Genomic DNA, 15,779 nt, shown 5'->3' on the forward strand with positions numbered 1-15,779 from the left:
ATGAGCCCCGGTACTTACAGGTGCAGAGGATTTCAGGACAGGAAAATGGAGACCGCAGGTTCCTGAGTGCCTGCCGAGTCAGTTGCATCAGATGACGAAGTGATGATTGTTAGAATAAGATGTTTGGAAAATTTCCTCACCCCTTTCCCTTGTATCCTCTGTCCTCTTCCACACTCAGATCGCCCCCTAGGACATGTGTCCTTTAGGCTGCCTGGTGCCTCCACGCTCCTTTCTGTGGGGATGCTGGCAGCCACACTGCCTCCTGAAGCCTGTGGCCTGGTGGGGTAGTCAGGCTCCTGGGGTTAGGTTGGCAAGGACGACTGTCCTCCAAATGATCAGCCCAGAGAAACAGCACAGGCAAACCCGAAAATGGGCCCAGGACGGAGAGCTCCAGGTCCTTCACATGTTCCTGGCATATTCCAAAAGTGGCATCCACAGCAGAGCAACTGTCCCAAAATAGCTCTGGCTGCCAATGCTTCGCTGAAACCTGAGGAAGAATTGCTGAATTCAAAGATCTGGGTCGCTGCGGGTGTGTGATCAAAGTGAAGATTTGTTGGTAGGAGGGACTCAAACCATGAGCTTAGGAGAGACACGAGGTCACCTGGGACACTGCCTGCCCTCTCTTTAACTTGCTTAAGTTGTTGATAACGTCAGAAAGTGTGCCTGTGCTGAGGCAGGGGGCTGGCAAGGGGTCCTAGGGATGCTGTTTTCATTCCCAGGTGTGTGATGCGCTAACCGAATGACATAGCAATGCTCTATTTTTTGCATCTCAAACAAGGGAAGTGACACAGTGCAAAGGTTTCTTTAAGATATTGCTTCCTAACTGATGAAATTCCCTTTCCAGTAGATTTTTCATTACTTTTGGCCTTTGGCATAAGTAAATGTCAGCTACTTAAAAATCAGCAGAAAAGAGCAAACAGTAGGGTCTCTGTGATTTTCTTGGGATTTGAGAAGTCTCCCCTTCCTGGATTCTGACAGGATGGTGTCTGTATACATTATTGCCTATGGTACTGGGAAAGATGAGGTCCACCCAGACACATTGTCTCATTTTTGTATTTGCTGAGATCTTGGGATACTCTCCTTTCATCAGGTGTGTCAAGAATTTTAGGACTGTCTGCAGAGAGTTGGGGGTCAGTGTGTGAAACGTTCAGCATATGTCTTCCTTGGACTGGCCTTCGGGATGAAGATTTGAAAAGCATAGAATGTGGTTCCTACTTACAGCCCTGCCTGACTTTTGCTGTATGATTTTGAGCAAGTCACTTCTCCTCTCTGGACCTCAGTTTCCTCCTGTGTAAAATGAAGACAATAATCCCCATCCTAATCCTAACCCAACAGTATATAGTGGAGATTAAGGCAAACAGTCAAAAGAATGCTACTAAGGCAGGGGGGCTTGGCACTCTTAGTAAATGGTGCATTCTTTATGGTCCAGGGGACCCCAACTGGTGGCCACTAGAATCTTGCATCACCACTCCAATAGAGTCTGATACATACCACAATACTAGGTACTACGGGCTTCATGTTTTTGGATTGATATTATTTATTTCTGCTTCCCAGCTGTGGGACTTCTAGCCAGTTGCTTTAATGCTCAGTAGGTCAGTTTTCCCTACTGTCAAGTGGGTATACAAACTAATAATAAAATGTCCACAATCCCTTATCTGAAACCAATGGAACTAGATGTGTTTGGAAGATCAAAATTTTTGGATTTTAGAAATGCACTATGGTACATATCTTTATTTGTACCTAGTGAGATTTAGGGCAGTATCCCGTGCTCAAACACATTTGTATTTCTAAATGGGATAAATGAATATTCCCATGTCAACTCAAGCCCAATTTTGCTCCCAAGTGGGCTTGCCACAGAATTTCAGTTTTCTCAATCTTTTGTTTGGCAGATAGGGAATTGTGGACAATGTAACGAAGCAAATACTTATTTAGTGCTTGCCATGTGCCAGGTATTGTTCTAAGTAGTTTATATGCATTAGCTCATTTAGTTGGACCAATAACTCTATGAGGTAGGCATTGTTATCATCATCCCCAATTTTCAGATGAGGAAAACTGAGGCTCAGAGAGGTTAAATCACTTGTCCAGGGTCCCAAAGCCAGTAAGAGGCAGAGCTGGGATTCTAACCCAGACAATTAGGCTTCAGAATCTGTGTTCTTAACCACCTCCTGTGCCTACTCCATGGGGTTAAAATGAGGCTTCAAATGCCTACAGGGGCTGTACAAGTCGCTGTGAAAAAGTAAAAGTGGTCAGGTGGGGAGTGAACCGAACTGGTGAGCCAATGTCCCAGCTTACTCAGCTCCAGGTGACTGTTGCTATGGCAGAGCAAGGATCCAAGTCTTTCTATTTTTCCCAGAGAAGCCAGAAATCCAGCTTTTTATGTGAAATCTCCTGACTTTTTAATGTTGGCAACTAATTTTTTAAATGTTTGAAACATTGTATGGGTCAAATAAAATCCATCTGCAGTCTGGAGCCAGTCTGTGGCTGCCAGTTTGCAAGCTCTGCGATGAGGAAATAGATGCGAAAGTGCTTTGAAAACTTAAAAACGTGTCTAGAAACAGACGGTCCCATTTCAGGGTTAAGGTCCCGCCCCCGCACCCCCACCTTGACTGTGGTCTATTTTTTTGAAAACCGGCGTTCCTGGCCTGATGGAAATGAAGAGTCGGAATTAAATAGAGACTTCAGTGAACTTGAACGCTTCATTCCTTTGGCAGGCTGGATAAATGAGAAGCCTAGGTGTACTGGACGGGCTAAGCCTCAGAATTCCTGCCACACCCACGGGCCCCTTCTAAGGAGTTTCCATCCAGAGACCCTAGCTGAGGGAAGTAGCAGTTTCTTCTGAATAGGCGGCTGTTTGGCACCACGTGACCCGGTTCCCCAGCCCCGCCCCCCGGCAATAGCCGATTGAGCCAGGAGAGGGCGTCTGACCAAGAGCAGTCACTCTACTCTGTAGGCTGGCAAGCAGTCTCTGAGGGGACCCAGGATGAGAGCTTTGCCCAACAAGCACAGTGGTGACTAAATTTGGACCAATGAAAGTCTCTTACTTGGGGAGTTTGAATACCAGACCTAGAAAGAGAGAGCAGTTGGCAATAGAGGCAGAAGCCGAACACAGAGAAGGCAGGCGGCAGGGCTCACAAATAAGCAGGACCAGGAGAGATTAGTAATTCAGCTAGGTGCCAGACACTTTACATGTGTTTTCTGGTTTAAAACATTCAGAGAGCCTGTGAGGCAGGTATTGGTATTATCCCTGTTTTACAGACAAGGAAACTGAGGCAAAGGAACTTGAAGTGCTGGGGTGGGAGCCTAGGCTCGTTTGATGTTACAGTCAGGACGTACAACTGCCTATGCCAGTGGTTCTTCAACTCTAGAGTGTTTCAGGGTCACTTGGGTCTCTCCCCAGACCTACTGAAGGACAGACTTTCAGGATCAAGGCTAGCAGCCTCCTTCTTGGGCATTGTAGAGCCCCACTCGGGCACTGTTATTGAGCCAGTTTTGAATCCATCTGCCTTTAGGAGCTCTTCCTGGAAATTCAGGTGATGATAGTCTGAAGGTTGCTTTGGAGAATCTCAATTCGGAAACCGGTTTGGGGTCCAAGTACTTAATGGCCTCAGGCATGTGTTCCTACAAGAGAGCCATGTGATCCAAGGGGTGGCTTAGGTCGAATGTGTCGACTAAATCCCTCCTCAGCAGGGCTTAGGTCTGCACTTGGCAACCTTGATTTCTCTCACGTTCTTTCCTGCGGACACTTTCTTTATCTATGTTAATGTCCTCCCTTAGGCTAAGGTGAAAGAAACTCTGTTCTTCCCACTTTGGGCTAGAAAGACTTTCTGTCTTACAGGTATCTGATCAAATCTGTGTTGATATCTCAGCTCTGAGCGATTCCTTAACGCAGGTCCTTGGACAATGCCCATTGTCCAGGGAAACTGTGGCATCCACGGTGCAATGAGAAGACCTGAGGACCGTGTGGGCAATGTATTGTGAAGTGAAATCTATTTCCTTTCGAGGACTGTCTTTTATTCAGAGAGTATTTCCTTCTCTCTTGGTGTTTAAAGAAAGCCCTTTCTTTTTATGAGATGATAATTTGGGGGTTGTTTCGTTTTGTTTCTTACTGCCTTTACTGGAAAAATAAAAATCTGGCAACCCCCTCTCAGTCCTGCAATTTTTTGGTTTGCAATAGCTTCAAGTCTGGGAAGCTGCTCTAATTTGTACAGTTCTGCTAGTGCCTCGAGGTACCTCCTAACACCACTTATGTCCTAAGTGCTTATAAATTACCTGCTTCATAATCAGCAGCAGAATCTCTCTGAGGATTGACATCAAGCTTACAGCTCTGGAGTTTACAGTATACTGGTCTGTAGTTTCCTTATTTAAGAAAATTGGGACGCTGCCCATCTGCAGTCCTTCGGTATCCCTCCTGTTCTCTCTGATTCCACAGATCCTTCAGGACGGCACCTAATGCAAGGCAGTTCCGTTTGCTCTTCTTATAATGTTCTTTTCCCTATAGAGTTGGACATGCATATACATGTTGTTTGGGGAATTTGCAGCACATCCAATGAAAGCATAATTCCCAACTAACAGTCAAATCCTTCTCTTTGGAGCTACCCAGAACACACCTACCCTCTCCTCCATATGACAGCCCTTCAGAGACTTGAAGACAGTGTTGTGACTCTCCTGTGAGTTAAGAGCACCAGCTGAGTCAGACAGACCGGAGTGACAAGCCCAGCTTCACTCCCTCTCAGCTGTCAGAGCCAAGGTAAGTAACTTGATTTTAGTTTCTCTCTACCTCAGTTCCTTAGCTGATTTTATAAGGTGGGGGTAATAGACTTCATTGGTCTATTGTGCAATAAATAATGTAATATATGTAAAGTACTTACTAGTGCCCGGCAGAACGAGCACTCAGAAAATGCTGGCTATTTTACCTCCTCTATTTATCAGGCACTGGGTGGGCATTTAAAGGGTCAGGGCTGTTGGGGAGCAAGAGGGTGAGGAAGGTGTCTCCCTCTCTGGTTGATCAGGGAAGGCAGAGGACCGTAAAGTAGACCAGGTATCACTTTAGCCTGAGGTTGTCTATTTTCAGTTTTCTGGGAGCCTGCTTGCTAGGGCTGGGGGAAAGGATATTGTTGAGAATCTAGGGGAAGTTTTATTTTCAAGGGCTGGGAAGCTATTTGCTCACATATTGAACTGTCTCTTGTTTATTCTTATTTCCCTGAGCAGCTAGCCATTCAATCCCCCAAACTTAATTACCTCTTGTGAGGCAGCAGGAACATGACACCTCCTAGTCATATTGATCAGTGCAGACTGGGCAGGATGTGAGGGACCTGAGAGATGCTAAGCAGCAATTTCTGGGCTTTTCTTTTCTTAGAGGCCTCACCTCTCTGTTTGTAGAGACACTGGCATTAGTGAAGCAGAAGTCTGTGACCCAAATGGGCTGAGTGTGCACGATCTCTCTCTCAGTAGCCTCCTTAGAAGCAGGCTGATGATGAATGGTCATAATGGACCAGAACTTGGGATCCTGGAGTGACCGGTGCCAGAATGGTTCTCTAACTGTAGCTCTTTGCACACACTGGGTTTCGCAAGCAATTGCATGATATGAACTCCGAATGCCATTGCAGCTAGAAAAAGTTTGGAAGGAGACACACCCAACTACTAACAGACAGAGGAATAGGACTTGGGGGGCTTGGGGTGGGGTAGGCTAAGTACTAGCTTTATCTGTATATAGGATTTCAAGTTTCTGTCTTGAGAATATATTCCTAGATTACATGTATAACTCTTAAACATAAATAAAAGCTAGAAGACCAAGAAATTATTTCTCAAAACAAACAAAAACACAAAATACAAGGAAGCCATTGGAGACATTTTTGAAAGGTTGCTACTAACCAAGAGTCTGAGTAATACAAGCATAAAGTTTGTTTGGGGGAGAAAGGTTGCTTGGGGAGGGAAATGGAGATTCTTAGAGAAAGTGTGCAGGAAGAGGAGGGTTGAGGACTAGACAGAGAACCCTAGGGGAACACACCTTTTCAAAAAAGAAAAATAACTTTTGCCCCCTCTAATAAAAGTAATATGGGTCCATTATAGACAAATGAGAAAAGACAGATAAGAAAGACAAAAGTCAAAGTCCCCTTTAATCTCACCACTTGGGTGAGATTACTGTTAGCATTTTGGTATATATCTTTCCAGGTTGTATTTTCTCTATGCAAAAATATACATATTTATTTTGTAAACATCAGATCATTATTTTCAATAGCAGCTGTAGACGCACCATGATTTGTTTGATCACTAAATGAATTGTGTTCTAACATTGGCATTTAGGCTATTTCCAAGTTTTTATTATCATAAACAACAGTGCTTTGTAGCTCTGTGACCTTGAGAAAGGCAGTTAACCTCTCTGTGTCTCTGGTTCCTCATCTGGAAATGAAGGTGATAATAGTACCTACCCTCAGTGCCTGCCACTGTAAATGTTAGCTTTTATTATTAGGTATAATAATGATAATGATGATGATGATAATTATCATCGTTGTTGGGTTTCCTATGAGTATTTTTTGGTTTATGGGAGAGGGGAGAGTGCGATTTTTCTTTTTGAGTAGTATACTGTAGTGAGCTCTGGAGTCAGAGCTGTGTGCTTTTGGTCATGTCAATTAATCTCGCTGAGCTCAGTTTTCCTATACGTAAACAGGGCATTAAAAGGACCTAGGTCACAGGATAGCTGTTAGGATCAAATGAGAGAATGCTTGTAAAGTCCTCAGCAAAGTTCTTGGAATATGGGAAGGGTTCAACCAAAGTCAGTTGGTATTATTATTACTACTACCATTATTATTATTAGGACAGTGACTCAGCCATTAGTGGGAGTGGGAAGACGAAAGTGGCAGTGAGCAGAGCACTTTGGAGTGTTTTTAACCACTTGTAGGATTACAAAGAGAGGAAATGATTTTGGAAGCAGACTGAGCCAGGCTCAAATGTGGGCTTTGCCATTTACTAGCTCTGTGACGTTGGTCATAAGTTCTCCAAGCCCATTTCCCCACTTGTAAGATGGGAATGGCGTCACGTCTACTGTGACGCCCAAAGGATATATATATAATGCAAGCATAGTGCTTAGCCTGAGCGCCCAGGAATCCTTGGTTGCTAATTATGAATGTGGGATGGCTTATAATAGCCTGAATGCCTCTCCAAGCTCCCAGACTCTGAGTACCTATACCTTGGCTACTTGAACTTCACCGGAAGGTTTTGCCTTGTCCAGAGTTCAGGGACCAGTTCTGCCCCTAGTCTGGGGGTTTAAAGACACCATTCAGAAGGATGAGGGCTCTGGTAAACCTTTCAGCTAACTCTACTCTGACTTTGTTCCCCAGTTCTAGAAAGCAGGCTGTAGCCCTGCTTTTATGAGCAAGCCCTCTCCCGGTATGCTCAAAACCGGCTTGCTTTTTGAGCCAGCTGTCTGAATGTCCAGGAGCCTTGCTGTTGAATCCCAGCCTTTTGGCACGGACACTGGTTGTCAGATTTCCCTCGGTGTCTCTGAGAAACTGGCTCTTTGATGATCACCGTTGCTCTATTAAGCCCCCACGGCCCACCTTCCCAAGCCCTGGTTTCCTCCCTGCATTTGAACCTCTTTGAACTCTACTGACGTTGCTCCACTCAGCCTCCTGCCTGGTTTCTTACCTCTAACCCCTGCCTGCGCTTCCGTGTCACACCGGTTGCAGTGTCTGGTTCCCAGGACCCCTGTGTCTGCTCAGCCACAGAGGATATGTCTCATTTCCTGACCCGGGACCCTTTCAGTTCCCTCTCTTTAATTGTGCGCATCTCCTCTTTGAGACAGCCAGAGGTGGGCATCTTGGGCTGGTACAACTATCGGGGGGTGAGGGGGAAAGGGGGTAGAGTTGCTCAGGCCAAGTGCTAAAACAGAGCTTCTGGAGGGCTGTCAAGTGAAAGGCGGCCAGAGGCAAATGTCAGAGCCTATATAGAGGCAGGAATCTGGGACCAGAGAGACAGAGCAAGCACTAGCAAGTCAGGAGCAGTGGGGCGGGTGGGTGGGCGGGCAGGCTGGCTGGCGGGCAGGAGGGGGGTGTGGCAGGGGATAGCTAAGGGAGATTGCAGAGAACAGCTGCTCCTACTGGGTCTTCCTGTAATGAACTGGCTGGGCATGGGGCATAAGTAAATTGGCCAGACTAAAAGAGCTATGGGTGCAAAAGACACACTCTCCCTCTTCTCCCTAACTGGCGAGGTAAGGTCTGCCTGGGCTTTGCCTGGTGGGAAACTGTCATGTGTCTGAAGATGGGAGGTAGGTGTCTATGACTGCTCTTTTGACTCATCTTTCCCACTGCACCAATTATTAGAGCAACCAAGGTGCCAGCAGGAGGCCAGTATTTCTTTTATTACACCCCATCTTGGAGTTGTCTAGGCTGGAGATGGGGTGGGGGGTTCTCCATAATGTTTCTGAGTAGGAGGGAGGGAAGACAGACAACTCTAGAGTTGGAAGGACCTGGGAATTTATGTGACTGCAAGAAAATTATTAAGCTTCTCTGGGCCTTAGTTTTCTCATTTGTAAGATGAAGTAGAGTACTACCAAAATCTCTTAGTGTTGCTGTGGGGACCAAATGAGATGATACGTGTAAAGTGCCTAGTGGAGTGCTTGCCGGTGAGTGCCTGTTCAAGAAATGCTCACTGTTGGTATTTCTGTCACTTGTATCCTTGTTATTATTATGGAGGCGCAATGCCGTGGGATCAACGACTTTTGCAACATTGTCGCAAATGAGCAAGTGTTCCATTTGTGGCATGGGCAGGCTGTGGGGATGCATCAGCGTCGCATCATGTGTGTGTGGTTTCCAAGCTATGTGCCAAGAAGCCCGTTCTGGGGCTGCTCATGGGGGTAGGCTGGAGAGGTGCGGTTCTGGGATTGCCTGCCTGCACATCATCAGAGACACTTGAAATTTATACATGTTATAGACCGGGCTTCAAGTGAGCCATGGTCCCGGATGTCAGAGAGATCATTGCATGCAGCCTTAGGGATGCCAAAGGCTAGGCAATTCCAAGGAAGCGGTGATAGTCAAAGATACACAGTTTTTACCATCACTGTGACCCTATTTTAGCTCCGATCTTGGCTAGTCTGAGAGGGTAGGTAAAACGGGAATAATAATATTATCTACCTTGTAGCGTATTATAAGGTTCAAGCGAGAAAACACTTGCAAAATCCCTGTACACTACAGGCAGTGTAATTTGTGTACAGTTGCCTAAAGTATAGTGCCTGGAACACACTAAGTGATCAATATGTGGTAGTAGTAGTTGTTTTTGTTATTAATAATAATAAACAGGAGTTTCAGTTCATGGAACACAGCTTCCAGTCAATGGTCAGATAGCGCCTTCTTTTTCCCAAGAAGACATTCAGGGCCATCACAGTAGTAAAATGCGAACCAAATCCTTGGCGGGACTCTGTGAGCACCCTGGGGCAAAGGGCCTTCTCTCCCAGGCCTGCTAGTGCCTTGGCTGGCTGGCCCAGTACTTCGGTGCGACCCAACACTGCCCAGGAGCCTGCACTTCTCACAGTTGTCCAGAAGGTGGTACTCATGCTTCGTTTGAGCCCAGGCTGCGGGGCTCGCTGGGGTTTTATAGCCATGGGCAAACTGAGAGGCTGTGCTGTGTGACTGAGGTAGGTTGGTTTGTAAAAGATAGAGGTGGAACGGATATTTGCTCCAGCTTCAGGTTTGTTCATTGTTCCACAGCTTGTTACTGATGCCACACAGCTGACAGCACCTAAAACAAGCCTCCATCGTGAACCATTTGTCTATTTCCTAATCTTCTTGATACTGGCTTTGACTGCTAAACTTGTTTCCTGTTTACAGATTTTCTTGCCAGGGCTTCAGTGGGACCCCTGATATCATCACTTTCGGGGCTCCCTCCACACTATCCTGTGGCCATAGCAGATATGTCACTACCCTTACGTTCACTGCGATTCAATAACATGATGGGGGAGGAAAATGTCGACCCCCAAAACAGGGAGATGGCCTTCTCTGGACCAATGATAGAGACCCAAGCAGAGGTCCAAATTCTGCATTCTCATGTACAGTCTACAGTCTCAACTTCAGCATCAGAGCCTGGAGGGATGTCCACACAACTGATGACATCCCCAGACTTTGACATCATGTCCACACCTCTAATGGTAGCACCAAACTCCGGCACCCTGTCCCCACCAATAGTGCCAGCTTCAGACTCTGGGGCACTGTCCCCATTGCTAATGCCAGCTTCAGACTCAGAGGCACTGTCCCCATTGCTAATGCCAACCTCAGATTCTGGAACATTGTCCCCATTGCTGTCCACTTCGGACTATGGATTAATGTCTCCAGGACTGATGACAATTCCTGACTTTGGAACAGTGTCCACAGCACTAATGGCAGCACCACATTCTGAAGAGGTATCACCATTGGCAATGCCATCTGCATCCTCTGGAGTAATGGCTACACCTATAATGAGCACTGCCTCCTCTGAAATGATGGCCACGTCATTGATGCTAGCCCCAGATCCTGGGGAGATGTCCCCCCTCCTAATGCCAGATATAAACCCTGGAGTGAGGTCCACACAGTCAATGCCAACTCCAGGCTCTGAAGCAATGTCACCATTGCAAATTACAGACGAAGACACTGAAGCAATGTCCAAAGTGCTAATGACTGCCCTGGCCTCTGGAGAGATATCTTCATTGCTAATGTCAGGCACAGACTCTGAAGCGATATCCTCACTGATAATGTCAGCCCTAGCTTCTGAAGCAACGTCTGCACAGCTAATGAGCACCCAAGACTCTGGGGCAATGTCCACACTGCTCTTGTCAGCCCCAGATGCTGGAGAAGTGTCCACATTGCCCAAGCCAGCCCCAGACACTGAAGCAATGTCTCCACTACTAATGATGGCCCTAACCTCTGGAATGATGCCCACCCAGCAGATGCCAGCCCAAGGCTCTGAAGTGATGTCCCCACAGTTAACACAAAATCTAGATTCTCAAATTATGTCTGCTACACCAATGACAGCAACAGCCTCTGGGGGAATGTCTACACTGCCAGTGAGAGCCTTAGACCCCAGAGCAGTGTCTACATCACGAATGAGAGCTCCAACCTCTGGAAATATGCCTACATTACTAAAGACAGTCCCAGACTCTGGAGTATTGTCCACTCCACTGGTGACGGGCACATCCTCTAGAGCAATGGCCACAGAGCAAATGTCAACCACAGCCTCTAGAGTGATGTCCACTCGGCTAACAATGGCCAGAACTTCTGGAGTAATACCCACAGGCTTTATGAAAGCCCCAGCCAATGGGGCAATGTCCACACCACGAATGAGAGCCCCAGCCTCTGGAATGATGTCCATGCCACTAAGGAGAGCTCCTGTCTCTGGAGCAATGTCCATGTCACAAAGGAGAGCCACAGCCTCAGGAATGACAGCTGTACCACAAATGAAAGCCTCAGCCTCTGGCACAATGTCCACACTGTTAATGAGAGACACAACCTCGGGAGTGATGTCCATGCCACAGATGAGAGCTACAGCTTCGGAAGCATTGTCCAAGCCACTAATGACATCCAAAACCTCAGAAGCGATGCTCACACAGCAAACGACAGCTGCAGCTTCTGGAGAGATATCCACAATGCTAATGAGTGACACAGCTTCTGGAGCCATGTCCGTGCCACATATGACAGAAACTGCCTCTGCAGGGATGCCCACACTGTTAATGAGAGCCCCAGCCTCTGGAGACATGTCCACACCACAAATGACAGCCACAGCCTCTGGAACTATGTCCACGCCTCTAACGAGAATCCCAGGTCTTGGAGCAATGCCCAAGGCACTAATGAAAGCCACAGCCTCTGGAAATATGCCTTGTCAGCCAACGAACACTCAAGACTCTGAAGGGATGTCCATGTCACTCATGAGATCCATGACCTCTGGAGAGATATGCCCACTGCAGATGCGAGCCCTAGCATCTGAAAGGCTGTTCACACCAAAAACAAGAACTCCGGCCTCTGGTGCAATGTCCATACCACTAATGAGAGCCTCAGACCCAGGAGATACGTCCACACTGCTCACAAGAGCTTCACCCTCTGGAGGGATATCCCCACCACTAATGAGACCCCCAGTTTCTGGAGAGGTAGCCACACCTCTGAGAGTCCCAGCTTATGGAGCAATGTCAACTCCACCGACAACAGCCACAACCTCTAGAATGATGCCCATGCCACAAATGAGGGCTCTAGTCTCTGGAGCAACGTCTGCACCACTAATGAGATCCATGGCCTCTGAAGTGATGTCAATGCCTCAAATATCAGCCACAGCCTCTGGAGGGGTGTCCATGCCCATGATGAGAGCCCCAGCCTCTGGAACAATGTCCACACTGCAAATGATGCCCTCTGCTTCTGGGGAGATGTTCACACTATCTGTGGGAGCTCCAGCCTCTGGAGTGGTGTCCCTGCCACTAGTAAGGACCCCAGTCTCTGGAATTATGTCCACACCATTAAGGAGACCCTCAGCCTCTGAAGCTGTATCCACAGAGTTAACAAGAGCTCCGGCCTCTGGAAAGATGTCTACTGTACTAACGTCAGCCATGGCCTCTGAAGGGATGTCCAGGCCATTAATGAGAGCCACAGCCTCTGGAACAATGCCCACGCCATTGATGTCAACCATGGCTTCTGGAGAGATACCTATGCCACTAATGAAAAGCATGGCCTCTGGAGCAATGTTCACACTGCAAACAAGAGTGGCGAGTTGTGGATCTATGTCCTTGCCGCAAACGACATATGCAACTTCTGGAGGGATGCCTGCACCACCAGTGAGACCCTTAGCTTCTGGAATGATGTCCATGCCACTTCTGAGAGCCACAGCCTCTGGAGGGATGTCCATGCCACAAAGGACAGCCATGACTTATGAAGGGGTGTCTATGCCACTGAAGGCCCCAGCCTCAGGAGCCATGTGCATACCACAAATGGCAGCCACAGACTCTGGAATGATGCCTACTCTGGAAATCAAAGCCACAGACTCTGGAGAAACACCTGCCTCTCACATCAACATCACAGCCTCTGGACTGCAGTCCACACCACACGTGACTGCCACAACCTCTGAAACAATGAACCCACCACCAAAGGAAGTCCCATCCTTTGGCATGCTGACCCCAGCACTCTGTTACCTCTTAGAAGAGCAGGAAGCAGCCCGGGGCTCATGCTCTGTGGAGGAGGAGATGGAGATTGATGAGGAGAAGCAAATGAAGGGATTTTTGGCTGATTCAGAGAAAATGGCATTTCTAGTGTCTCTTCACCTGGGGGCAGCAGAGAGGTGGTCCATCTTGCAGATGGAGGTAGGAAACCCCCTCCCAGATGAAAACAAATCTTTCCTGAGCAGATCACAGGGCTTGTATGACTCCCTGTCCGAGATAGACATCCTCAGTGCTGTCCTTTGCCATCCCAAGCAGGGCCAGAAGTCAGTCAGGCAGTATGCCACTGACTTCCTGTTGCTGGCCCGACATTTGTCTTGGTCTGATGCCATTCTACGGACCAGGTTTCTGGAAGGACTCTCGGAAGCTGTTACCACCAAAATGGGCCGGATATTCCTGAAGGTGGCTGGCAGCCTAAAGGAGCTGATAGACCGGTCTCTCTACACTGAGTGCCAGCTGGCTGAAGAGAAGGATTCCCCAGGCAGCTCAAGCCAGGTTCTGCTGTCAGCCTGTAAGCGGAATAATGAGGAAGCAATGGAGAATGAACTGAACTGTCATCAGCGCACTGAGGAGGTAAAGTTGGGGAAGTACACTCAAGGTTTTTGAGCAGAAAAGTGAGGAGGTCATGATGGGAGGAGGTCACCCTGCTCCTTTGAATAGACTAATGAAGAGGTGGGGGGGGGGCACTGAGCTCCTAGACCATAATCCCCAACTTGGAGTTTCATCAGGGGCCTTGCCATGCAGTTACATTTGGTGTATAAACTGCTCTGGGGAGGAATGCTCTGCCCAAGGTACTGAGGCCTGGAATGGTTAAAAGTCCAAATCCTCTGCCTATGAGGGAGCTAGTTGGGCTCAGAACCAACTCTCAGTTATTCCAAGACCAATTCTAAGGGAGGGGTCATCTTTTGGAGGCTGGGTCCCAACTATAGCCTCCTGCGTTGTGGACCCAGGTCACTAGGAAATTTGGCTAGTTTAGTCCTCAGTTGTATTTTATACAAGTAAGGTACATTAGTCAAGTTCCTTGATCTGCTAAGTTACTGAAATTATCCAGACAGAAGACCCACTGTCATAGTAGGTGTGACTCTTACCTCTGCTGTTTTTTGTTTTTCCTTACTCCCAGCACCAGCATGTTCCCAAACGCTGTTACTACCTGAAAGAGCATGGAGACCCTCAAGTGGGTCTGCACGACCACCTTCGACAGAGCATAGGCCATCAGAAGGCCCCCACCAACAAGTAATCTGGTCCCCCTGGACTCTTCTTCTCTGTTATTTGACTCAGCTGCTAACTTGAGGACTGGTTCCTGGACCCATTCCATTCAATTACACCACCAACCTTGTGGCCTTCCGTCTTCAGCCTCCCCCCCCAGGCATATCCCACACTATCTCCCACTTGGCTAGCTTGACCTTCTCTTTCACCCACATGCCTGTGACCTGCCCTCACAATCAGAGTGTTGACTTCAAGAGTGTTCAGTGTGTGAAGTTCTGAACTCCCATCACCATTGAGGCCAGTTCTAGTTCCTGGTTCAGGGAAAAGTCTAGGCAGGAGAAACCATGTCCTACCTTAAAAACATCTTGGAATATCTTGCCACATGTCATCAGGCAAACTTGAGGAAGCCCTGGTCCTGTTTCATCTGGCAGGGAAGCCTATAAGGAGAGTGATGCCCACTCCTATACCACCGTTTTCATCCATAGACTTGCCTGTACATGCCCCAACTTATAGCACTTAAAATGTGTCTCCAGGGCTTTGCCCGGTTTATAGTCTCCATCCTGAACCATTTGTTTTGACCCATAACAATAATCATAGTAATGGTTAATATTTATTGATTATGTACTATGTGAGTGGTATTGGGCTAAACTCTTGGCAAGCACCATCTCATTACATTCTTACCATAACCCAGCTTCTTGTGTTATCAACTTCTGGCCTCTTGATGTGTTGTCTATGGCGCTTGTCTTGTCTCAATGTCATTATCTTTAGCTCTGCCATCTGGGTGACCCTTCAGTTGTTAATTGCCCCCACTCCCCTTGGCTATTGTGCTTCATGGCCAGCACTCTCGATAAATGTCTTGTCTTTAAACAGGCATAGATAATTAAAAAATAATACAAGCAGCATTTGCCTTCAGGTAGTGGGATTGTGGGTGTTTTTACCTTCTTTCTAATTCGCTGTACTTTCCAGATCCTATATAGTAAGCATGTACTACATTTGTAATCATAAAAGTAAATAAAGTTCATTTATGAAAAAACAATTAACTATGGCTTAACAGAACTTGGTTTATTGAGTCCTTCATTCAATCAATATTTATTATCCAACATGTGCCAGCCCCTGTTCTGGGGACAGACAGATAAGAACCCTGACTGAATGAAAAATTCATTTCAATGGAGCAGGAAGACAGACAATAAGCCAGAAAACACATACATAAGATAGGCTGAAATTGTGGTGAAGGCTATGAAGGCAAGAAATCAAGATAATGGGGAATTTGATACTAACAGGGCCAACTTATTTATTCAATAATGTCCATGTAATTGGGTTACCCAAAGATCTTTTAAAAACAGTAGGAGTGACATGATTAGAAACATATTTCAGAAAGCTAAGCAGGCAACAGTTTGGAGGTGGGATGGGGAAG

General features: G+C 47.0%; 1 protein-coding gene across 1 annotated transcript; it reads left to right on the top strand.

Annotated features, from left to right (window-relative positions):
- The first annotated feature begins 9,825 nt into the window (after window positions 1-9,825).
- RTL9 (retrotransposon Gag like 9) lies at window positions 9,826-15,361 on the top strand. The gene is made up of 2 exons (XM_036912653.2): window positions 9,826-13,732; window positions 14,280-15,361. Exons 1-2 carry the CDS (start codon window positions 9,905-9,907, stop codon window positions 14,394-14,396), a joined length of 3,945 nt encoding a protein of 1,314 aa, XP_036768548.2. The 5' UTR covers window positions 9,826-9,904; the 3' UTR covers window positions 14,397-15,361.
- Window positions 15,362-15,779: the final 418 nt, after the last annotated feature.

The sequence above is a fragment of the Manis pentadactyla genome, chromosome X (genome assembly GCF_030020395.1).
Source record: "Manis pentadactyla isolate mManPen7 chromosome X, mManPen7.hap1, whole genome shotgun sequence".
In the NCBI taxonomy this organism is placed as follows: domain Eukaryota; kingdom Metazoa; phylum Chordata; class Mammalia; order Pholidota; family Manidae; genus Manis; species Manis pentadactyla.